The following is a 23,405-nucleotide window of genomic DNA, read 5'->3' on the forward strand; positions in this document are numbered from 1 at the left end:
CAAGAATCTAGCAAGAAATGGGTATTAGACGATTAACACTCTCCTTAGCATCAAATGATTATTACTCGTTAATTATCCGATAATCCTGATAAAAAAAATAATTATCCGATAATCAATTGCACTTTACGCACGTTTTAATTCTCTTATCTCATCGGATATCGAGTTCAAATTTTTTAGTAATCATCTCTTATCCAATACACCTGATCACGAAAATTTCATAAATTATTGAATTTCTACACTTGATCCAATATTTTCCCCTTCCCCCTCTCGTCAGATTTTTTTTTTTGTTTTTGGTCGATAAAAAAAAAAAGAGATGGAAAAGTGAGAAAAAGAAAGTTTAATGATCACGATGATGGAGTAGCAGGCTAGCAGCATATTCTCCACACGTACTTCGCGCGTGAGAGACGAGCGCGTGGGAGTTGCAGTTTTTCAAGTGGCTACTCTCCCTCGCGGGCCCCAGCCATACCAGGGCTGTTCTGTACTTTCGCGTCGAGCCTCCATTTTCCCCCAAAGCTTCAACTACGCAAACAAAAACCATTTCCCTCTCTCTCTCTCTCTTTCTCTCTACGCCTACACTGGACTGAAGAAGAAGACGACGCGCAAGCGGAAGCGGAAGCGGAAGGCGTTAGTCGCTCCGCCACGTCCATCCGGTGTCGCTCCGGGCACCACCATCCCTCTCTCTCTCCCGGCAATGAGGCTTCGGTCCAATGTGCCTCTCTCGTTGCTCCTCGCATGCAGCCTCCTCCTCCTCCTCCTCCTCGTCCGGTTTCCCTCTTCGCTTGCCGTGGATGATTCGACCGGCCGGTCCAACGCCGCCTTCGCGGACGAAATCAATGCGACCGCGGCCGAGTTTAATGCCTCACGGCCGAGATCCAAGGAGGACAGCTTCGCCGACATGATCGATCGCGCTCTAGAGAAGGAGTTCACCGAGAGCGACCAGAACGAAGGTTTGTGCTAGATCTGAGCTCTTGGGCTCGCTTCGGAATGGTCCTTGCAATTTGTTTTTTTGTTTGGGGATGTAGTTGGGCTAGGGTTTCGGATTCGTGCCGGGACTAGGACATTAGTGTGGAGTCGATGCTAACGAGTGCTGTGAAGGAATCAATTGCTCTTTTTGTTGAACAATTAGGTTGGAGTTTAGAGTCGATTTCTCTTGCTGCATTTTAGATGATCTCCTAGCGGCTGCTGATTTTCAAACTTTTTGGTTTAACGCGCTCAGCTTGTCCGTACTGTGTGGTCTAGTTTGCAATCAGCAGAATTATGTTGGATTAGCTTTCAGCTCCAGATTCTTTTTTGTATTGCAGTAGGACGAAGGATGAAAATATGGAAGTGATTAAGGAACTTGCTTTTGCAATTCTTTGGTACTTTTCCTTTCTGAAATAGAAGAAAATGGTTCTGCAAGGGGTAGTCGTTAGATTAATGATGCATGTGGGCATCTTACCATCCCGTCTTGCTACTTGCAGCTACAGATCCTGGAAGCTTCAATAACAGTGTTGCAGGGCAGCAGGTTAGCATCATTTGTATGTAATGTTGCCGTTTAGTCTGATCTTAATTGATGGGGCTTTTTTGTTTTAGTCATTTATTCTTTATATATCTTTTGCTTGCTACGGAGCAAGTTGACCAAAATCTTCTACAATTTTGAACTTTTGCATCGTGAGAGAACGCAGTAGATAGATTAATATTGATTAGTCTGTGTGGGATTCTATTTTTATGAGTAATCTGTGTGGGATTCTATTTTTATGAGTAATTGACTCCCTGATTACATCATAAAGCCTGCATAAAGACTTTACTTAGAAGAAGACATCTCTCAGAGAGTTTGGCTAACTACCTGCAGTCTGGGCTGGAGCCATTGCAGTTTGTTCTGTTGATCAAGCCTGGAAGAGGGAAAAAAATAGTGATTTTTCTGTTACTGATCCAAAATTCGAATTGCTTTGTGTGTTAGCTGTGTATTATAGAAATGGCCTCTTAAATGGGCTCTATTACTTGAACATTCATTGAATGTCGTATATTGTGTTTCATCAGGCAGTTTTGGAAACTGTTGCTAGAGTAAAGTCCAAGAAGAATGACACCAAGGAGGAGAAGTATGTCTTCTTCTCTATTATGTGGTTCTGCCAACAATTCTTTTATTATGAGGCTCTTCGCCTTAGCAATAAATTAATGAGATCTCTGAGCCATTTATTGAGCCTTGTGTCAGGTCATTCCAGCTACATACTGTTTTCAACCTGGATAATGAGAACCGAGCAGAAGACACACCAATGCTTATTGATCGGAAGGTATGCAACACGGGAAATATATTGTGTATTAAGCAGATGTATGGAGTTCAGATTACTCTTTTATTCGGTATTATTCTGCTTTTCTTATCCCATTATGAGGAAACTGCGGTAATCCTTTCCACAAATGGAGGTCTGCTTCTCTGTATTGAAGCCTCGCCTCTAGTGAAAATATAATTTCATAACTCAATCACGCGAACATTTATCTTCAGGACAATGTCTTCATCATATCGAATCCAAAGTCGAAGTACCCTGTGTTACAGTTAGACTTAAGGTTAGCATACGATTATATGCTCAAGCCATGTTTTCTAGTATCTGGAGGAAAGTGATGTGTTGGCTGATTCAAACTATTGGTATTTCTATACTTTCAGATTGATATCAGATCTTGTGGTTGTCATTGTCTCTGCAACTTGTGGTGGCATCGCTTTTGCTTGTGCTGGACAGCCGGTATGATTTTGCAAGCTCTTCTTCTTCTTTTATTTTATCTAGGTTTTAGAGAAACCATATTGTTAAGTCCCATATGTCTATGGGCCTTCTTTGGTTGCACATCTGGAAGCTGCACCTTGTCATTAAGAATACCTGGTTTGTGGTCTTACTTAAGTCTTAATTGGGTCTCTCAAATAATGTATCATCCTTGAACTTTGCAGGTGATTACCGGGTATTTGCTTGCAGGATCTTTCATTGGACCTGGTGGCTTTAGCTTTGTTAGCGAATTGGTGCAAGTATGTTGTGTTGTCTCTATGCTGAGCACTATATCAAGTGCCATCAAGCTTCAGATTTTAGTCCAGAACTTTTACGTGCTAAATGTTGTTTTTCGTTGGTTCTGTTAAATCAATGATCTTGATCATGTATGCTTGCCTTCCACATTTATATATACAGGGTTAAGGTGTGGCATTGACCATAATTGAGAAAGGTCTGTAGAAGGTCATACGAAGTTTTGCAGTTTTAAAGGAGGAAATTTTAAACAGCTTTATCATGTTAGCTTAGCTTTGCTTTTTTTTTTTTAAATTAATTTTCAGTTGTGCCTGTGAGAGGGAGGGCTTTGTTTAGAACGGTAGATGCATGTTTGCCCCTGATAGAAAACTAGTCCATACATGCAGTTGAAGCAGTTACCTTGAAATTGTTACTAGAAACAGTTGTTTTGCAAATGTGGTGGTTGCCCTACTTCTCGGAATCGTTCCTTCTTAATATTGATTTTGTCATTAATACATGCACACAGGTTGAAACAGTTGCTCAGTTTGGTGTAATTTTTCTTCTTTTTGCGCTTGGACTTGAGTTCTCAGCAACTAAGGTTGGTTTGACTTAGCTTCCTTGTTTCTCTGTGGTTACCCTTGCATATTCATCTTGTGTATTGTATGTTGTTAGCAATTGATGCCAAATCCTCTTGTACAACATTTTACAGCTACGAGTTGTTAGAGCAGTTGCTGTGCTGGGAGGTCTTCTCCAGATTTTCCTTTTCATATGCTTGTGCGGCATAACAGCCTCGGTATGCTAATCATTTTCTGCATGAGCTGATAAATATCATTACCAATTGAATCACATTAACTGTGGACTCATCCTTGGGTCAAGGACTTGACTTTCGCTTGATATTATTAGGACATTTGCATCAATCATGCATAAAATGCGTGCGCTACATGCAAAATCGTCCTGACCGTTAAACGGATGAAAAAGATTATCTGAATTGTACTGAGTATTTCATGTTGTACCATGAATTGTACTGAATCACGTCTTTTTAGATAAGATAATTCAGGATGATGTTAGCAATGGGAGGACTGTACTTATGACATCCAAATCTTTTTTTTTTCCGACTACGTGAAGAGAAGTTTTATTTGAAATTTGCTTTTTTCCCCATTATGTGAATGTGGCTCTGATGTATTTAAGATGTGGGACCTCATATGTCTGGCTTCATGCTTTTTGCAGTTATGCGGTGGCAAACCTTCAGAGGGGGTATTTGTTGGTGCATTCCTTTCAATGTCTTCGACTGCTGTGGTAATTATTTTCAGAATCTTATTGCACACATCAGCGCTTTTGCACTTGGAAGCTGTAATGGCAAACTTGTATTGGCTGTCACTTCTTTATAAGCAGCATGCTGGTTATCGTTCTTTTCTTTCACTGAATTGGCTATAAAGCCGAAATATGAAGTTCTCTATCTGATCTTTCTTTGTTTCTTTCTGTTTATTATAAATGTTGACTATTTTTTGTTCTGTATTTGTTGATTATCATGAAGTTGATTTGACTGTGAGAAGAGCAGACCTAATTGTTGTTGCATGCGGACAGCAGCGTTTGATACTTTTCTGCTAAAAATCTCAAAAGCAAGATCCGAATATACTCTTTTGAAACCTAGAAGAAATGCAACCTCAATCTGCGGCCTTTCCTTTTCCTCCTTATGATGAAGGTTGGAACCTTCTTAAGATTCTCCACTACTGGCCTCCACAAAGCTGATACTTCTTTATACTTAACCTTGTTGTGATACAACCTCCTGTTCCTCATTTATTCTTTATAGCCTTAAGGTTAGTAGGATGTCTTGGATATGGAAGCTTCATCACGAAACAGATTAACATCAATTGTTATTTCAGAAAATTTTTAGAAGCATTTTGGAGAGCGATGCATTGTCTCTCCTAAGTTCACTTATCATTAATGTGAACTTCTGCTCTCTCTCTCTCTCTCTCTCTCTCATGCATGCGCCAAGGGAGGGAGGGATGAGTCCTTCTAGCCATCAACATCAAAAGGTTTTGGGTTGATCTTGTTTGTCTGAGTTTTGGGCTGTTACCAATGTTTAATCGGATTGTCTACTGCTAATGCCGGGTGTTGTGCTTGACTCTTGTGCCTGCTGAATATCTTGCATGCATTTTTTAGGTAATGTATGTAGCACTTTCTAGAGGCAAATATGGGATTACTGATTAAGTATAACCTGTTTTATCTTGGGGCTTGCAGGTTTTAAAATTTTTGATGGAAAGAAATAGCATAAGTGCTCTTCATGGTCAGGTTACAATAGGAACCCTTATTTTGCAGGTATGCATATTTTTTGTTTGCTAATTGAAGTTTGTTGAGATTCTTTTGTTACTTGCGTCACATTTCGAGCCTTTTGGTATCCAGGATTGTGCTGTTGGTTTGCTGTTTGCTCTCCTTCCAGTCCTTGGTGGCACTTCTGGTGTCCTTCAAGGAGTGATATCCATGACTAAATCGTGAGCATTGGATCTGCTGATTTTCAACTGGTTTTATACGAATTCAAGCATATATGCACAATTAATAACAAAGATTTGCAAGCTTTATGTGACAGTGACAAGAATCTGTTTTGTTTTCTGGAGTATCTGTGTCTTAACAAGTGTTTTGCTAATGTTAGTATTGTCTTTGTACTTATTACTTATTATATTTTATCCCCTATTTGGAAAACATTTGGTGATATGTAAATTGACATCTGGCATATGTTCTTTTCATTTGTTAAATTTTCCCGCTATGCTGATTACTGATGTTATAATCCTTTATAATTATGATTGTTATCTGTTCCAGGTTGGTGATTCTAATTGCGTTTTTGGCGATTTTGTCGATATTATCACGTACATGTGTTCCGTGGTTCCTGAAGCTTATGATCAGTTTGTCATCACAAGTAAGCATAGAGTTTACATTCAAAATGACTATTCTGTTGTTAGACTCTGTTTGACTGGAACTCATGCTATGCAGACTAATGAACTTTATCAATTGGCATCGGTGGCTTTCTGCCTGCTTGTTGCTTGGGTTAGCTCTATTTCTCTTTCTTTCTGTTTTATCACTGAATACTCATCTGGAGACACCTGCACAAGTACTGGTACATGTCACTTTGTTCAAATGCATTAAGTAAAGCCTTATGAGTGATGAATCAAGTCATCTGCAGCATATCCACACTCATATTTGAGCATACATGTCATTGTTATTTAATATGATATGTCGGCCTTGTTTCAGTGTAGTGACAAGTTGGGCCTGAGCCTTGAACTGGGCTCCTTTGCTGCTGGAGTGATGATATCAACGACTGATCTAGCTCAACACACACTCGAACAAGTATGAATTCCCTTCTAGAATAGTTTTACGAAACACAGCGGCTGATGACCAATATCACTTATTGCTTTTTTGGTTCCCTTTTTACATATCGAGAGATGATTCTGCAATTGGATCTGTAGTGATTCTTTCCTTTTCCTTTCTTATTAGTCTCAAAACTCTTTTATTTTCTTTCGCTGCTTTGCAATATTTTTCGTGTTTTTCTTCCTTTGTGGGTCTCTCTCTCTCTCTCTCTCTCTTTTTTTTTTTTTTTTTGGGGGGTGTGTGTGTGTGTGTGTGTGTGTGTTGTTGAATTAAGAATTTTGAGCAAACGTGATGAATTTTCGACTGTAGGCTGCACTAAATGTGACTCAGAGAGTTGCTTCATGTCCCCAGCCATTCAGAAAATCACTTTGAATAGCTTGCTAAACAATACATGCTTTTGGTGGCATGGATATGAGTTGTAACTGTTGACTTTTGATCAGTGACCATGTTCTTCCGTATTTATGTTGCAACTGTGTCTAGACGTTATTTTTCTTGTTATACTTGATCTGTTGTTATGCTCTTACATTGGTCCTTTTTTCTTAGGTTGAACCTATCCGAAACTTCTTTGCTGCTCTTTTTCTTGCCAGCATCGGGATGTTGATACATATTCATTTTCTCTGGAATCATGTTGATATTTTAGTAGCAGCTGTTATATTGGTGATCATCATAAAAACAGTAGTCGTGGCCACAGTTGTGAAAGGATTTGGATACAACAACAAGACAGCACTTCTTGTAAGATTTTACTAGATAGCGTTTCCTTGGCTATCTTCTCTCTGTTGCTTCGCCTTCGCCTTAGGTATTTGACACATTCCTTACCCTGCCTTTATTGATTTTTTATCTGTAGGTGGGAATGTCTCTGGCACAGATTGGGGAATTTGCTTTTGTCCTTCTCAGTCGTGCTTCTAATCTTCGAATAATTGAGGTCTGTGCTTCAATTTATTTTAGTTTGAAGTCTGTGTTTCCAGCACATATAATATTATGCCTAACTTTAGAGGAGACACACACACCTAGCCTCTCGATGCTAGTGTATTGGTCCCTAAAGTAAACATAGAAAAATATGTTATATATTAAAAGAAACGGACAAATGGATAGCTGGGAATATATGCAGTATAGAGGCATCAATGTTGTCTATATTTTGTCTATTGAATCAGTCACTGGAACATTCCCCTCCGGGCACTGCCCGAATGTTGGGGTTGAAAAATTCCTTTACAGGGGTGGGGGTGAGGTTTGGAAACCTTGGACCGCAAAAGTTCTGCTTAGCAAAGGAAGAAAGAAAGAGAAACTATCTTATTCTTTTGTAAATGAGAGTATTAACTCCCAAAAAAGGATGATTGTGCACATATTTGCTTTATGTGTATTTTAAGCCAAGCAATTAAAGATGTTTACTGTTGTTTGTAGGGTAAACTGTACCTCTTGCTACTTGGTACCACAGCTCTCAGTTTGGTATGTATCAGCTTTACTGTCTGTCTTTCAATATACCCTGCATAGCTGTGTACTAATTTTTTCTGGTGTCGATGAGCAATTGCTAGGTCAGACTACAAGATGCTTGAATTCTGTAAATTATGTGTAGTATCAAGAATCCAGATATTGTTCTTACTTTTCAATGGTGAATGAGGATGTTGCAAAAAAGATGGAAAAGAACTGTCATTGATGGTGAATCTTCTTGAATCTTGTATGGCTCGTGTCACAGTTAGCATACTAGAACTAGAAGAGATGGTGCATAGTTAGTAGTGACCCGTTCTGATCAAACTTCCATAATGTCTAAAAATTGTGAAGCACGTTGCTTAATCCTCTCTAGCAAACATTAGGCGCATGTTCATGACTATTTCAATGGGGCCTTTTCAGGTGACCACGCCATTGCTGTTCAAGCTGATTCCTGCTGTTGTACATCTTGGAGTACTATTGGGCTGGTTCACCCCGGACAGTCCTAGTGAGGTAATCCCATGCACCCGATTATTCTCTTTTCCTTATACATTTATGTTGCCCGGTGCGAACCGTGCAATTTAAAAGTACTTTCGGCAAATTCTTGCTGGAGCAAGCGCTTTGAGGTATATTGAATATGGTTTCTGCTCCCAGATTGGATATAAAGGAGATAGCCTACGTGCAGAAAGTGCTAAGCGTATTACCTTCATGGTCCAAGGCTCTCATGATTCATGATATTAAATAAATCACAAACCCACAGAAATGCAAATTTCCCGCCTTTCCTGATGGGCTTCTTAATACTCTGGGGGGACAGGTGCATAAGACTGCAAAGGAAGTCGACTGAGCATGCGGTTTCTTCCTTTTGTGAAAGCTCTTCTTGTGTTTGCCTACGTCCAGTACATATTTCTGATCAGAGCAGAGTGAACAGCATGCCAACCGTAACCCAAGTAAAGGAAAAAAAAGAATGGGGGAGTGTATATGATTCACACGCGAAAATATACTGCTAATCTTGGATCTAGGTCGTCATTTTTAGTCTCTTTGGTGGCCTCTAGTGTAACATATTGTCCATGGAAATGTAGGTAGAATATTCATATTCTCTTTCCTGTCATTTAGCAAGTTGATTGATTCATTTTTTTTCCCTCTTCACAATTTTGAACTTCTCGGTTTGAGTTACTTCGGATATGAACTAACAAAGATCTGATGTAGTGTCCTAACTAGTGTATCATATCCACGCTTTCCCACATTATCATAAGTGCTTCCTCTAGTTTTGCTATGTACTTATTTACATTTTGGCATATATATAGAAATATATTTTCTTTCCCCTGTAATGTAGCAGCCGTTGTTGTCGAAACGCATTTCTCAAGGAAGAGAGGATGATTTCAGATACTATACAAATATGCCCTACGTGTACTCGAAACTTCTTAGGAATTATTAGCACGTGAAGCCGGTTCAAGTCGTCATGGGGCCGGCTCATGGTCGTCCCCATTAAAGTTTCTCCGAATCCCCCATTTATTTCTGACGCGTGTTTTTGGTTTTTCGTGTCATGTACGGATAGCTCTCTCGGGTTGGTCCAAGGCCTTAGAAAGCAAACGGGTGGTTCAGGTGTCGTTTTCTTCCAAAAGCGAGTATTAAATGCATCAAGATCTTTCCGATCCCAGCGAAATGAACATGTCTGCACGTGCGACAATTCGTTCGATTTGGAGGAGTGTCCTGTCCTGGGGACATGCGCATCTACTGATGGTCCATCCGCTCCAGAAAGAGCGTTAAGAAAGGCCAAAAGCATACTGAGCCGTGGGAGGACAAGTTCAAGGTGAATGACTAGACCTTCTCCCACAGTTCCGGAAGGAAACGGAGTCTCGGATCCTCTCGACCATGTCCTTTCTGAACACCCAGATCAATTGCACGATCAGACATTTCTGAGGTGCTTCATGAGCCAAAATCTCACTTGGACAGCCGAGCCAAAAAGATTCTTTATGGTACCTAAAGAAAAGACCACTCGAAAACTTTGATTTGTCATCTAATTGGGTGGCCATTCAAGGCCAAGTCAATGTCACATTATTTCCTTTCCGAAAGATATTGGCACTCGATTTCGGATCGGCTACCAAACATTAAACAACACGTGGGCATTTCACGAGTTTGGCTAAATGGTTCGGATGACACCACTCTCAAGATAACGTTTTCGTCGTTTTCCGTCTCGATTTATCCTAGTCAAAGTTCCATTATTCCGGATATTCACTCCACTAACCAGTCTGTGATTGCGCAAATTTACCCATGTTGCTCATCTCTCTCCATCTCCCGATTAGAGATTAATGCTAAAACTCTCGGATGACGCGTCGATATTTGTTTTCACCTACTTGCGATTCGGGAGAAATATATCGAAAAACGATGACGACGAATTAGAGGCCCCCCCATTTCATATCCGCCTTGGAAATGTTCCCCGCAAAGGTACAAAACGAGGTGGATTTACTCCATTATTGAACATCAAATGCCGGCTGGACTCGACAAAGCGGTTTCTTCCAAGTTCTAACTCAGTTTTGTGGACAAGCTGCGTTTCCTCCTTATCTTTATAGCGACAGCCGACGTTTCAAGATGTGTCACTTTTCTAGTCACATAAATTCTTGTTGCCTTGTGTACCAAAAATGAAACCGCAGTCCCTTTTGTTAATTTGGCGAACTTGCTTTCATGTGCAATTTCGACAAAATAAAATCGAAAAAAAAAAATATACGATAATGGGCTAAAACTCTTGCAAAATGTATAGGCGGAGTCTCGAACTTTTCTATTTGCACAATCAAGTCCTTTAATTTGTTGGATTCGCGCAATTCGATTTGTGGTTTTATGCCGGACGGCCTGTGTCCATAATCTCTTTTCATGTTTGCATCTCTATTTTTTTTTTTTTTACGTTGCTCGAGTTCCGATCGCCGTACTTCTTCTTTACTCAGTGTGCTAATGGACCGTTCAGTAACGACTCGAAAATCTCCCCATGCTCCAACAAATCGATTACCGTGTTCACACGACTCATCATCGGTTTTCGCCGTATCGAAGAACGAAAAATGTGACAAAAGAAGTCGGCGAAAAATTCAAATCAATCCTAGTATGCAATGCGATTTCACATGAATGGCCGGTCATCAGAAACAGAAAAAGCTTCTCGACGAAAGGTTGTTCATGGATTTCATAGTTCTGGTTCCAGCGGAGGACACCGCTGCCGATTTTGCGAGGAGTAAAGGTCAAAGTGGTCCAAGCCTTTGCATCTCGACGACAACTATTTCTTCTTTTGTCCGTTCCGTCGGCCGATGTATTAAATTACGGAGTGTGTAATTTACTGCGGTCGTGCCCTAGCGTACGTAGAAATATATGCCTTTCATGAAAAAGTGCAAAGTGGTCCTTCCATTGATGCTTCTAATTTTTGGATTCACAGGAGGAAGCGAAAATGGCAACGGCAAGGTTCTAGTAATTGCTCTCCCCTGGAAAAAGATGGATCTTCTTGTGACTTGTGTGAGTCAGAGAGATGAGAGAGCATGGATTGCTGTTTCTCCTCTTAGCACAACTCGGATTTCAGAAACCCTAATTTTGACTTGATGGGGGACGATCGCTCTACGTGCACATGACTCGGGTGAAATCTTATCTGGAGAGACCGATCCGGATAATTGTCATGGAGTATTCGAATGGACACGCGTGGTTCCTCCAAATTAGCCTGTGTTGAACAAGATTTTTGTTTCGGACATGAGCACACAGACGATAAGAAAATGCGATAGGAAATTGCATCATGTGAACAGGCGGCGTAAACAAATTACATTTATCCGATTTTCCGTGAGTGCATTTATCCGATTTTCCGTGAGTGCATGCATCTAATGACGGTTGTATAATATTCTTGTCTCATGAAAGGTGAACTGATTTTTATCATCGTCGCTACTGCCGAAAATTCCTAAAAATTATCTGTAGAAACTATCGAAGCAGCTCAGATTAAGGGGCGAACATGAAAAATCGCATCTTGGAAAGTCATGAACGGAGAGATTTAATCAAACTTATACAGACAATGTGCTGATCACCCTCTAGATCTCTGCTCATCCACTAATAACAATCCTCTACCAGTATGGAAAGAGTAAAAGAAGCATCTGTAACATGGGAAACATTTCCACAATTTGATCTTCTTGATCCATTTAGACTTGGGACAGAGAGAGAGAGAGAGATAAGAGAAACCACATCCATTGTTTAGGAAAAATATAGGCAAACGTCATCGTTTAGGTCACCCTAATTGGTCCTCCAATGAAAAAGAGAGGAAGTCGAGGTTTCATTTTGGTCTAATGGCACTGGAACAGCCAGTGTGAGCTCTAGGTCTGGTGCTGTTCCAGCCCTCGGTGGATTCATCATTGGGTTCAATGGTGATGGTTTCGGCTCCAAGGGATTGGCCGAATCATGGAATGAAACAGCTCTTGAAATCGAACCATGCGGGTCGCGATCGCTTTCTCCATCGCCGGGCTTGAAGGAGCTCATCGCAAGAAGAGGCGCCGCCTCGCGTCGGAGAGAGCTCTTTGTTCTGATCAACCGCGGTCGTTCGTTCAGCTCGTGCAAGGTAGAACCGCCTCCAATCTGCCACAACATCACAAGCGAATAATTTGTTCGTCATTCTTCGAAATTGTGAGATCTTTTTGAAAAGAACCGAGTTTTCTTTCGGTGCCCTATCTGTGCCGTGGTTACCGGAAAACTAACCATATCGAAGAGGCTGGACCGTCGCTTCTTCTTGTTAAGACTAGCCTGCCGGAGGAAGTATTTTTGGGCGTGGCTCGCGACTTGGGTCGGGGTTCTCGTGGTCACGTAGTTCCTAGAGATGCCTCTCCAATCGCCTTTCCCCAACTTCTCTAGCCCGATCAAGAATGTCCGATGCTCTTCCTCCGTCCACGGAACTCCTGACAGTTTCATCATCCGATAACACATAAACACAATCGGCGGGACATGATAATTCAGAAAGCATACAACTAGTTGAGATGCTAATGATGAGATTTAATACACTATTTTTCGTCAATACATACATTCTTTTTCCTCAAGAAGGTAGCCAATATGAATCATGAGGACTTCCAAAAATAACCGAGGTTCCAAACTCTCACCTTTCCTTTTCTCTTGGGATCCGGCGGCGAGGCCGTCGGAGAGATCCCCGAGGGAGGTCTTATCGCAGGGTTCGTCGGCAAGAACTCTCGGCGAGGAGAGAGATGAAGATGGAGACGAGGAGGAGGCCGAGGAAGAAGAGAGACAGTCCATGCTGAGGCTCTTCCTTACGGCAAGTGAATAAGGATGTGCACAACTACGAGATGCTGACGACGACGAAGAAGAAGAAGAAGACGACGGCGGCGGCGGCGGCGGCGATAGGTCAAGTTGAACGCCAAAGAGCTTGTGTCCACAAGCACTTGCTGCGCCCATGAGAGCTGTGCAAGTCCTTGAGTTATGGCCTATGTTCCCACAACGCGAGCACTTCCTTCCCATTTCTCGTCCAGACAAAAGAGAAGACCAGAAATGTTATGGGGAGAGGGAGGGAGGGGAGTGATGGGGTCTGGTGGGTGGATGGTGGAGAGGTATGTAAGATGAGGAGGAGAGGGTGGGGTTTACAAGAAATGAGATGCACCCCAGGAGGGGATGATTGGATGGACATTGTTTAATTTTGGTTGGATATTTCCCCCAACTTGTGTTAAAAAAGATTGGGAATAAGTAGGGCACAAGGACACTTTTAAGCGTCAATATTTGTGTACGGACTCACTTTTGTGTCAATATTTTTTTTTAAATCACTTAAGTGTTAAATAGGAGAAAAAACGATCACTTTAGTGCCAACAACGAGAAATTCCAGCGACCTCACGGGACTTGGCATTTAAATAATATTTTTTTAAAAAAAATTGACTGTTAAGTGATCCGTAAAAATCACCTTAATGCCAAATCAGAAAAAAAAAGGATCACTTTGGTGCCAACGACAAGAAATTCCGGCAACTTCACTGGAGTTGGCACTTCAATAATCATTTTTTTTAAAAATGGCACTTAAGTGATAAAAAAATTATATTGACATTAAAGTGAGCACCATACTCAAAAAGGTATCCTTTTTTCAAATAAGTAGACATCTCATTCATCTCGTAAGCTTCCCTATCTTATCATAGTCGTTTCCTTTACGGGGTATCTTTCTAATGATAGTATCTTCCTAAAAAAAAAATATCAGAAGTGCCATAACTTTTGTAGGATATTTACTTGAGTATCATTGTTTTTTTGTTCACTTAAGTATCACAAATTTGAAAAATCGATCACCTAAGTGCCATTGATGATTTCTCTCACCGAAAAAAGCCAATGTGAATGCCAAAAAACCGACGTGAATGACTATTTTTTTTTATTTTGACTTTTTTATTTTTTGGCCGACGAGGGTCGCGAAGCCCTTACCCAGGGCCTTCACAGCCTTGCTGGTTGCCCATCACGGTTACAGAAAAAAAAAAATAACAAAGAAAAAATCCACGTGGAACTTTGGTTTTTGTTTATAAGAACTTCATGTCGGATGAAAATTTAAGTAAAAAATCGCGTAAGTCGATTTGCCGTAACCGACACTCAAATGATGAATTTTACTCCGATGTTACACTAAAGTGAGTGTCATACGAAAGTTATACCACTCTTATTGTTTTTGTCCCCATCTTCCTCTCGCTCTTATTTTGGGGGAAGTAGTAGTTTGAAAAAATGAGCCACACCGGCTGGATTAATCGGGGACTAATCCGATTTCCAATCCGGTCTTTCTTGGCCAATTCAAACTTGACTAGAGTCCGCAACATTTGAGGATTTGGTTCGATCTTCGATATGATTTCGAAAACTCTATTTAGCTTGTCTCAAAAGTATTTTGCATATCAAACACCAATAAGAGCTTGGAATTAGATAAATTCCAAAAAAACAGTTTTTTTTTCCTCATATTTCTTGCAATCAAGTTGTTGGAAAAGTGATTGATTTGTTCATCACAGCAACTGTGTTCATAACAATACTTGAATAATTTTTTGGCTTAGTATAAGGCTGTTGAAGTTGTTATCCCACATCGATTGTAAATGGGTCCCATACGCTTTTTATATTCATGTGGTCTCGTTCCGCCTATTAGCTTAAGTTTTTGGATTGGACTTTCTAACATGATATTGAGAAGGGCATTAAAATTATGTCCCACACCACCATCAAATTCCGGCCAAATTAGCTAATGGATTACGTTAGCAAACCGTCAAAATAAATGATCTTCTAATCATTTGGGATAAGTTGTTGGCCTTAAATGTCTTGCAAAAAAGGGAAATTAAAAGACCCTCAACAAAATAGAAATTTCGAAGTCTAACGTTGATCAACCAATTCTCACCTTTTCCTCGGAGTTAGAATCATCGTACAACGATATGCTGCTATATAAATTGTCACTATATTCAATCGACCCAGTACTACAGGTAAGAAAATAAAAGAAGTTAGTTGAGCCTGTATTTTTAATATTTTATTTTTGGGAGAAAGCCCTAGTTAATTACAAGTGGGTCCGACGAGATTGAATAAATCTTGCCAAAGAAACCGTTTCTCAAAATCAAAATTGACCTGAAGATTAGATAATAAGTAGCTATAGTCACAAGTGTATTCTAGAAAATGAAAAAAAAAAAAGAGACATTAATTAAAGGAATATCAAACGATCCATATGATTTCGTAAATTACTCAGACTTCAAATTAGGGATGGTGAGTTCCAGAGTAGATAGGTTGTAAACCAAGAACCGGGGAACAATTCGTGGTATAATAGTCAAGGATTCGGATGATCTTCAATTTTTTCTAAGTTCCAAGCCCATCTCCAACACTTCTATCTTTTTCTTAAACAACCCAAAATGATGATGAAGAAGAAGAAGAAGCTAAGATTTGATTACCGGTCACTACGGAGGATGAAATCAATTAAGGCCGGTTTTGTTCGGTTCTCGGATTGAACCGGCTCCGTTGTTGATCCCTACTTCGTATCGGACTTTGCGGATTTGTACATTGATTTAGGATCGGAACGGAACCGGCGTTGTATAATGTACCTTGAGTGACAAATTATTATTTCCTGTCGTTCACCTTTTATGTTCTCCTTTTTCTTCCTATTCATATTCGAAATTCGCTTCTGGGCTTTTTTTTTTTTTTTTGGATAATTGTTTCTTGATTTGCTCTTTTTTTTTCATGGCAATTCATACCATCACGGTTCGAAGATAATTGTTCAAAAAGTCCCAAACTTATTACACGGTGGTCGGTTCAGTCTTAAACCTTTCAATTATGTTAATTCATTTTTAGACTTTTTGATGATTTGCCAATTTAGTACTAAACCTTTCAACCGTGCCAATTTAATTCTAATCATTTTGAAATTTCGCCAATTTAGTCCTAAACATTTTGAAATTTTGCTAGTTTAGTCATGAACCTATTATTTTGAAAGCATCAACAAATTATCAAAATGCTTTAGAACTAAATTGGCAAATTATCAAAATATTTAGAACCAAATTGACACAATTGAAAGATTTGGGATTAAATTGATAAGTCTTCAAAAAATCTAGGATTACTTTGGCACAATTGAAAGGTTTAAGACTGAATTAACTGCCATACAATGAGTTTATGACTTTTTGGACATCTTGTCTTCTCTAAGCATTACGCGTGTCATATCAACCATTCTCTCTTTTGATTTTCTTTTATCACTTGAGGCATTCCGCACATTGTTCAAAATCCATAATTAGTGTTGCCTAATCAGTGACAATAGCAAAAGATACTCCGTCTTGTCAATCCAAATTGGATACTTATTGCGAAAAAAAAAAATTAAGATTAATTAACGTGTCGTGCATAAATGAGGCAATTGGGAACATTCTTTCCCCCATAGAAAGCAAGCAAAGAGGATAAGACAAAGTGGCCCATGAAACATATGTAGATGGAGACAGTGACATAATTTGGTGGAACATATGATTATTTTTAACACAACTACCCATTTTTAATTTGTCTTGGTGCTTTTATTTTTATATACAAATGGCCAACTTGAAAAAAAAAAAAAAAACAACGATCGCGGATGCCAAGTGGGAGGATATTTTCATGGCCCAACTGTTTTTTTGAACTACAAATGATTTGAGACTTGCTTTTCACGTTGAAAATATTTGGCACTGCCTATCCATGGAATCTTCTCCGCACCTACTGTCTGGAAAACCTAAGAAGCACAAACACTCTCCGGGAACCACCCTGTCGGTGTCGGACGCGTGTCGGTATATGACGGGTGCCGAAATGTGATCAACGCTCCCGACACGCGAGTCTAGCATCCCGACACTCCATTCCGTTACGCACGGGATCAATTGTATAAATTTTCAATATTTTTAGGAGTCAAAACGTAAATCTATTAAAACTTAATATTCTAAAATCCTCCACCCTAGTCGGCTTGCTCTAATTTTCAATGTTTTTAGTGTAAGTTCATTCTAAGCTCTTTTTATTATTATTTATTTAAGGATTTGAATCAAATTAATTTGATTAAAATAATCATAAAAATGATAAGTCCTCATGCATATATAAAAATATACATTTAATATATAACTTGTCCCAACGTGTCGGAATTCTCTATTTTTTGAAAATTGATGTGTCAACCTGTCATGTCGTATGTCGGTGCTAATTAGTGGAAAACACAATCAACACAATAAACAAAAGAATTGAAGGAAGTGGAAATTCTATTTTCCTGAAGAGCTATCTCTCACCAAGAAATACATAATTTATATGAGTAAATAACTGGTAAATACGTTAGAAAGACATAAGACATTACTATTCCTAATTCATTTTTTTTTCTTACTTTATGTTAACCTATATTTTTTAAAAAGCAAAAGAATTCGATGGGAGCACCATGTCAGAACTATGCAAGCATATTTTAGGAAACGCATCTGTCGCTCAAGACTGTATGCCGCGCATGGCAGCTCGACGTTCTTCCTCAACACCAGATAAAGGAACATAGGGGAGAATAAAGGGCAAGCGAGAACAAACAGAGGAGATGTAAAGAACGAGAAAAAAGGGTTGGTGTAAAGATTGTTCAAGGACCTAAAAGATTCTTTCTTCTCGCTCCTGTCCAATCATATCGTCGGCGACTCTCTGCGATCAGGCTGGCGCAACCCTCATTGACAAGCTCCAATTGGGGCGACAACGTAAGAACCGAGCATGTCGTTGACATTAGACGCTCCACATTCGGTTCGGAGCATTTGATGCTTTTGTTTCGGCTTGTGAAGGAAAACCAAAGGGGAGAGTGGAAAAATAAAAAAGAACTTGCTTTTTCAAGGGATGTCATACCTGAGGTCGACACATACTAAACAATAACTATGCTACCAGCAAAGCATCTGGATGCTGCAGTAAAATATTAACTGGTGTCGTATCATGAGAATAGATGTTATCTTAGCAGGTCAAGTACAGGACAGGTTCTAGCATCATTCCTGGAAACCCCAGCTCGCGCCTCAAATGTTAAAAAGAACAGAGAGTTAGAGGAGAGAGTAAACTGCGTAATGATAGGCGACAATTTTTAAGAGACTACGAGTACAGAAAATGAAGTTGTCGTACAAGTCCACGTCCATTTGCCCGTGATAATTCCAGCTAATTCCTCTTTGGCAGGAACTCCATCTCCTGCTTCGCGGACTGACTGCATGTTAGGGTTTGATTAGATGAGAGGAAGAATGTAACACTCGCTGTCGAACATATAGGAGGGATGCAAATACAAGCAAGCAATCATCATTCCACCATAGGAAGGCAGAGACACATGGTTTATGGACATCCACATTTAAAAGAAATGGTTAGCTATAGGCTAATAATAGATTTCTCAATGATACAAGTTGCGTGGTGATACATAATTTGGTGACAGACCCTAGTTGATTATAGCGCAGACAGCAAAAGATATGAAAAGAGACTAACGGGCGTTCAACTTTTATGTTTGAATTGGGAATGAAGTTCCTAGCAATACTCCTTAAAAAGCAGTTACTGTAAACACAGAGACATGATTAACCAGATTATGTCCTGAAGTTAGAAGGCTAGAAGTTCTCTATTAATATCAGAACTGACCCGCAATGATAGAGAGGGAGATGTCAACAGTATATTTGATTCAAACCATAGAAGATAAATGATAGAGAGGGAGATGTCAACAGTATATTTGACTCAAACCATACAAGATAAATGATTCAAGCGCTTTCTTGCATGACCAATAAACAAACCACAAGAGTAGTAGCTGTTATTGTCATCAAACCTCATTAAAAAAGTAGACTTTTCTCACTCTTTTCGTCTACTTAACAAAGGCCAAACATGATTAGAAAGGTTTATCCTTAAAAACAGACAGATACCCAAAATGTGACGACGACAACAAGAAAAACAGAGGTTTTGTTCTCCAATAAGGTGACAATTCCATAACATTCATAAACATAAGCTTATTCCATTAAGTAGTGAAAGAAAGAGCGGCTTCTGGCTGCGCATTCAGAATAAACAGTACCATCAACGATCAAGAACCATACAAATTAATTAAACTGATTCCAAAGATTTTTCTTTTTCAACTGTGGTAAACTGGTACTACAGATGAACAACGCTGAAATATAGTAATATTGCAATCCAACATCACGATATGGAAAAGGAAAAAGAAGAACTCTTAGAACTTGAATCCCCTACAAAGTTAAAGAAACTTACTCTCGAGTCCTATTACATGATTCACCCAATTCTGTGGATTCAGTTCAAGCCAAGATCGAGGGCTCTCTTGCCCTTCATGGTGACTGGTGCACAACAATGGTTCATGAATAATCTCTATGAAGCTGCACAAATTGGTTTCAAACAAGTTTAATGAGCTTCATGCAAGAGTCAAGCGAGTGCATACAATACAATTGCCTCAGTCCACAAGACAAGCTGCGTGTAGGAAACAAGCCAAAAAAATTGGGTAACATCTGCTACTTGGTTGCATTGAATCTCCACTGATGACTCCAAAATTTCGGAAGCTAGACAAAGATACAAATAACAATATGGTAGCATGACTATAACTAAATCAGCAAAAAGAAATTAACAAAGAATGTCAAAATGTACGGTGACTAATGTTTAGATTGAAGACATTTACCCATAGAAATTACTGTAGCATAGCTAATCAGCCATTCCAGTGCCTGAACTTGCATATTCCACGGCGATTTTCAGCAAAACAATCACGAATGGACTGCACCATAGACCTTACAGAAGAAACTTGTGCCAATACTTCATGTCGTTCCTGCAGAGTAGATTTAACCCCACCATGAGCATTTCAAGTTCACTTTGATATAAGCCAATATACTTCACGGTGTTGAGTACCACTTCAGCGAGACGTTCCTCGAAACCCCCAGAACTGGCATCTGATGGCATGAATATCCTCTGGTAAGCTGTCCTTAGGCTCCTCATCTAGATCAATCAATCATGAACCACAAATCCACATTGAAATGTTTACAGATGTTGCATTGCAGTAGATAGACCACAGAGACAGATTGGTATGTCATTCAGGCAACAAGAATTACACAGTATTCACTTCGATCAGGTATCTCAACTTTTACCAATTTTTGTACTCCAAAAGATGCACTTGAGCTAATCATAGTCTCACTCTCCACTTAAAATAAGTTTGTGTGACACCAGCCTCTTCATTCGTGACTTTTCCTAAGTTCATTTTACATGGTCTCTTTCCACCCCTACAGTTTCACATGGTTCCTTTTCCTAGAGTAACATCACATGCCACTGAGTGCTTCTTTCTTACATGGTCTCTTCTGACACAAAAAATTCTAGGTACAAACAGAATAAGTTGGAATCGTAAATGAACGATGTCATCGCCAGACCATATATCAATCTTTCACCCACTAAATCTAGGACCTTTAGAAGATGAGAAAAAAACCGAGTTTCATGCCAACCTCTCTGGTCGTGAATCCATGTCGCCGAAGACCCTCGAGATTTAAACCTCGAAGTTCAGCTCTTTCTCCAGTCACCATCATGTATTTGGGTACATCTTGTGAAATCTGTGGACACAGAAGCAAATTTTGATGATGAGGTTTATACAGCACAATATACAAGTGTATTTACATGAACAACATATAAAAAATAGGAAACAGTTCATAGCTCTGTTCTCGTGCTTTGAGGGCAATACCATATAAAGCATTTCATACGACATACCGCAGAACCACCACCGATGAAAGCAAACGAGCCGACATGACAGAACTGATGAATTACTATGGCGCCTGCAGTATGAACATAGTCCTACATTTGCAATGCTTCATTAACTTCAGGATGGACGTTGCAGTCAAGAGATAATATAGATGATGATGAAAAGTTACTCAAAGTTTGTGAAAAGAAAAGCTTGTAACTTACTTCTATTATTACATGGCCCGCCAGAAGAGTGTTATTTGCAAAGATGTTATTGTTCCCAATTTTGCAATCATGTGCAATGTGACAAGACCCCATGATGAGATTGTTATCACCAATTACCTAGTAAAAATGTAAGTAAGGGTACGGGGTAAGCATCTAAGGTTCCATATGATGCAATGCAAGTTTTTAGCAAGAGTACTACAGTTCTATCACTTGACTTTGAAGATCGGTGGATGGAGGCATATTCTCTGATCTCATTGTTGTCCCCGATTTGAAGGAAACATTCATCCCCTGTCTAAAGTCATACCAAAAGAAGGATAATGTCAAACAATTAGCAAAATGATATTAGGAATCACAGAATTAATCTTCACATTTGGGCCATGGCAACAGAACATTGGCTTCCACTACTAACAACTAACAAGATGTTGATGAAGCCAAAAAAGAAAAGAAGAAAAAACTCCATTAAGTCATACTGGTCCAGCTAGCGTTTCAAGCTTGGATGCCAACAAGCCAATCTTATGATAATTACTTCAATCAGATGCCAAATGTGAAACCTAAGGCATGCAAAACAATAAGCATTCTTCACACTGACAAGAACAATAACATGGGATTAGTATGTCCCGATCAAATGTTTATTCCCGTGCAATTTTCAGTTGAGTGCTCCATTTCATTTACTCTTGTGAAGAGAAACTTATCCCAAACCAAATTCTTCGATAAACTGGGTCTCTATTTTTTTACTGCCACAGGACATAGATCAAAGGAAATGAAAACCTGGAAACAGCTAGCTTGCTCAAAGTTTGAACCTATAAGTGGCACTTTGATGTAAAAGAAACTGAGACAATTGTCAACAGCTAATTATACATATACTGCAAAAGTAACTGAATTGGATACTTCTATGGAAGATTATTAGTAGAACTACCAGGTCACAACCTTGATATACTACCTGATACATGCCGTAAGACACACAAGAACTATGACTATGTCACGATATGGCCAATATGCTATCTGTCACATGAGAAACTGCAATTACCTCATACTTCAAGTCTTGGCATTTCACACCAACCACAGCATGATAACCAATTGTGTTATTGCACCCAATCACTGTTTGCCCCGGAAGATCATCGCCAACCACGGCACCACTGCCTGACACAAATTCAGAATTTTTATGTAACTAGGAGAGTGCATTTTGCATAACTCACACATAAGCAACGCCCTATGGTAGTTACAACTCACGTTAAGAGCGCACAATGCTCGCCCAAGACTGTGTCTCCGAAAACATGGCTTCCTGGGTACAACCGACACCGATTGCCAAGCTTAACAGAAGCCCCAACGGTGCAAAAAGGACCGATCGAAACACCCTGAAATATCATGACATGGCTATGATCAGAACGAGAACTGCCCTCTCCAGGAACAGGGGTTTCATAAAGACGACTTGCTCAAACAAATTGGCATCACAGAATGACATGTGCCTGACAAAATGGTTCCACACAGTCTCAACCCAGAAGCCAACTTCTATACGAGAAATATCCTTTTCCTATTGTTTTCCTCCCAAGCTAATACCCCCCAAGATGATCACACAATACAAGCCAAAAGGCCATGTTCTTTAGAAGCATTAAGTACCTGACCAATAACGGCGTTTGGGTGGACGACCGCAGCTGGGTGAATGGAGCATGGATTTGTCTCCAGTGTAGGTTCTGCGAATTTGTGCTCTGAAGCTGAAACACCTGCATAATATAACCAAAGCTTCCACAAGTATGAGGAGCTATTCAAATTAATGAGCTCGCAAGTACAAAGCAGGAGAGAGGAACGAGAGAGATACGCGAGACGGTTCTGGAGAAGCGATGAAGGGACGAAACAGCCCTGCGCACCCTGAGGAGTGGACTCATGGCTCTGGAGCTCGGTGTCAGCGACAGAGAGATTCTTGAGTTGAATCGAGTTGAAATTTCAAACTCTGCTTCGGACCAATGCACGGACACACGACGTTTGAGTGGGTTACGCTTGTAACAGGGTGAAATTAGACCTATGGACCTAATGGCCCGCCGTAGTGGGAGCGGGTTCGGGTGACTTTCCTGAACCCCATCGTTCTACTGTGGATGGGGCCAATCGCGGCTGGTGATGATGGTGAAAGACCAAATAACGGTGGCCAGATCGGTGATAGAGGCAGCCCATGAGTGGTTCTTCGACCGACAAACGGAAAAAATTACTTCTTTTGTGTTTCGAGTTGCCGAGATTAGGCCCCGATCATTGTACCCTTATCTCAGGATTCGGACACTATGTACTTTGTCAACTTTTGTTGTGGATTGATTCTGGGCACAAGTTATTGAA

At 39.9% G+C, this 23,405-nt stretch overlaps 3 protein-coding genes across 5 annotated transcripts; 1 reads left to right on the forward strand and 2 right to left on the reverse strand.

Annotated features, from left to right (window-relative positions):
* The first annotated feature begins 560 nt into the window (after nucleotides 1-560).
* On the forward strand, nucleotides 561-8,985 carry LOC115740617 (K(+) efflux antiporter 4). Of its 2 annotated transcripts, none has more exons than XM_048277390.1 (20): nucleotides 561-947; nucleotides 1,461-1,504; nucleotides 2,020-2,078; nucleotides 2,192-2,270; nucleotides 2,480-2,541; nucleotides 2,639-2,714; nucleotides 2,915-2,989; nucleotides 3,487-3,558; nucleotides 3,670-3,753; nucleotides 4,188-4,256; nucleotides 5,202-5,279; nucleotides 5,364-5,452; nucleotides 5,778-5,874; nucleotides 5,949-6,002; nucleotides 6,207-6,302; nucleotides 6,867-7,055; nucleotides 7,168-7,245; nucleotides 7,722-7,766; nucleotides 8,169-8,258; nucleotides 8,400-8,985. In XM_048277390.1, exons 1-20 carry the CDS (start codon nucleotides 692-694, stop codon nucleotides 8,478-8,480), a joined length of 1,773 nt encoding a protein of 590 aa, XP_048133347.1. In that variant the 5' UTR covers nucleotides 561-691; the 3' UTR covers nucleotides 8,481-8,985. The 2 variants fall into 2 exon arrangements, with proteins under 2 accessions (XP_048133347.1, XP_048133348.1); XM_048277391.1 differs by having other exon boundaries at nucleotides 8,560-8,985.
* Nucleotides 8,986-11,683: 2,698 nt separating this feature from the next.
* On the reverse strand, nucleotides 11,684-13,267 carry LOC115740620 (transcription factor MYBS3-like). 2 transcript variants are annotated; one of them, XM_030674139.2, is made up of 3 exons: nucleotides 12,848-13,267; nucleotides 12,453-12,649; nucleotides 11,684-12,332 (listed from the first exon to the last, which is right to left on the reverse strand). In XM_030674139.2, the coding sequence occupies exons 1-3, from the start codon at nucleotides 13,218-13,220 to the stop codon at nucleotides 11,994-11,996; spliced, it is 909 nt and encodes a 302-aa protein (XP_030529999.1). In that variant the 5' UTR covers nucleotides 13,221-13,267; the 3' UTR covers nucleotides 11,684-11,993. The 2 variants fall into 2 exon arrangements, with proteins under 2 accessions (XP_030529999.1, XP_048133350.1); XM_048277393.1 differs by having other exon boundaries at nucleotides 12,453-12,740; nucleotides 12,828-13,267.
* A 4,801-nt stretch (nucleotides 13,268-18,068) lies between these two features.
* On the reverse strand, nucleotides 18,069-23,386 carry LOC115740622 (probable acyl-[acyl-carrier-protein]--UDP-N-acetylglucosamine O-acyltransferase, mitochondrial). The gene is made up of 12 exons (XM_030674142.2): nucleotides 22,900-23,386; nucleotides 22,701-22,804; nucleotides 22,314-22,438; nucleotides 22,111-22,219; nucleotides 21,283-21,375; nucleotides 21,084-21,200; nucleotides 20,889-20,972; nucleotides 20,630-20,734; nucleotides 20,046-20,132; nucleotides 19,822-19,965; nucleotides 19,404-19,525; nucleotides 18,069-18,375 (listed from the first exon to the last, which is right to left on the reverse strand). Exons 1-10 carry the CDS (start codon nucleotides 22,964-22,966, stop codon nucleotides 19,849-19,851), a joined length of 1,008 nt encoding a protein of 335 aa, XP_030530002.1. The 5' UTR covers nucleotides 22,967-23,386; the 3' UTR covers nucleotides 18,069-18,375; nucleotides 19,404-19,525; nucleotides 19,822-19,848.
* Between the last annotated feature and the right edge of the window lie 19 nt (nucleotides 23,387-23,405).

The sequence above is a fragment of the Rhodamnia argentea genome, chromosome 4 (assembly GCF_020921035.1).
Source record: "Rhodamnia argentea isolate NSW1041297 chromosome 4, ASM2092103v1, whole genome shotgun sequence".
NCBI lineage: Eukaryota > Viridiplantae > Streptophyta > Magnoliopsida > Myrtales > Myrtaceae > Rhodamnia > Rhodamnia argentea.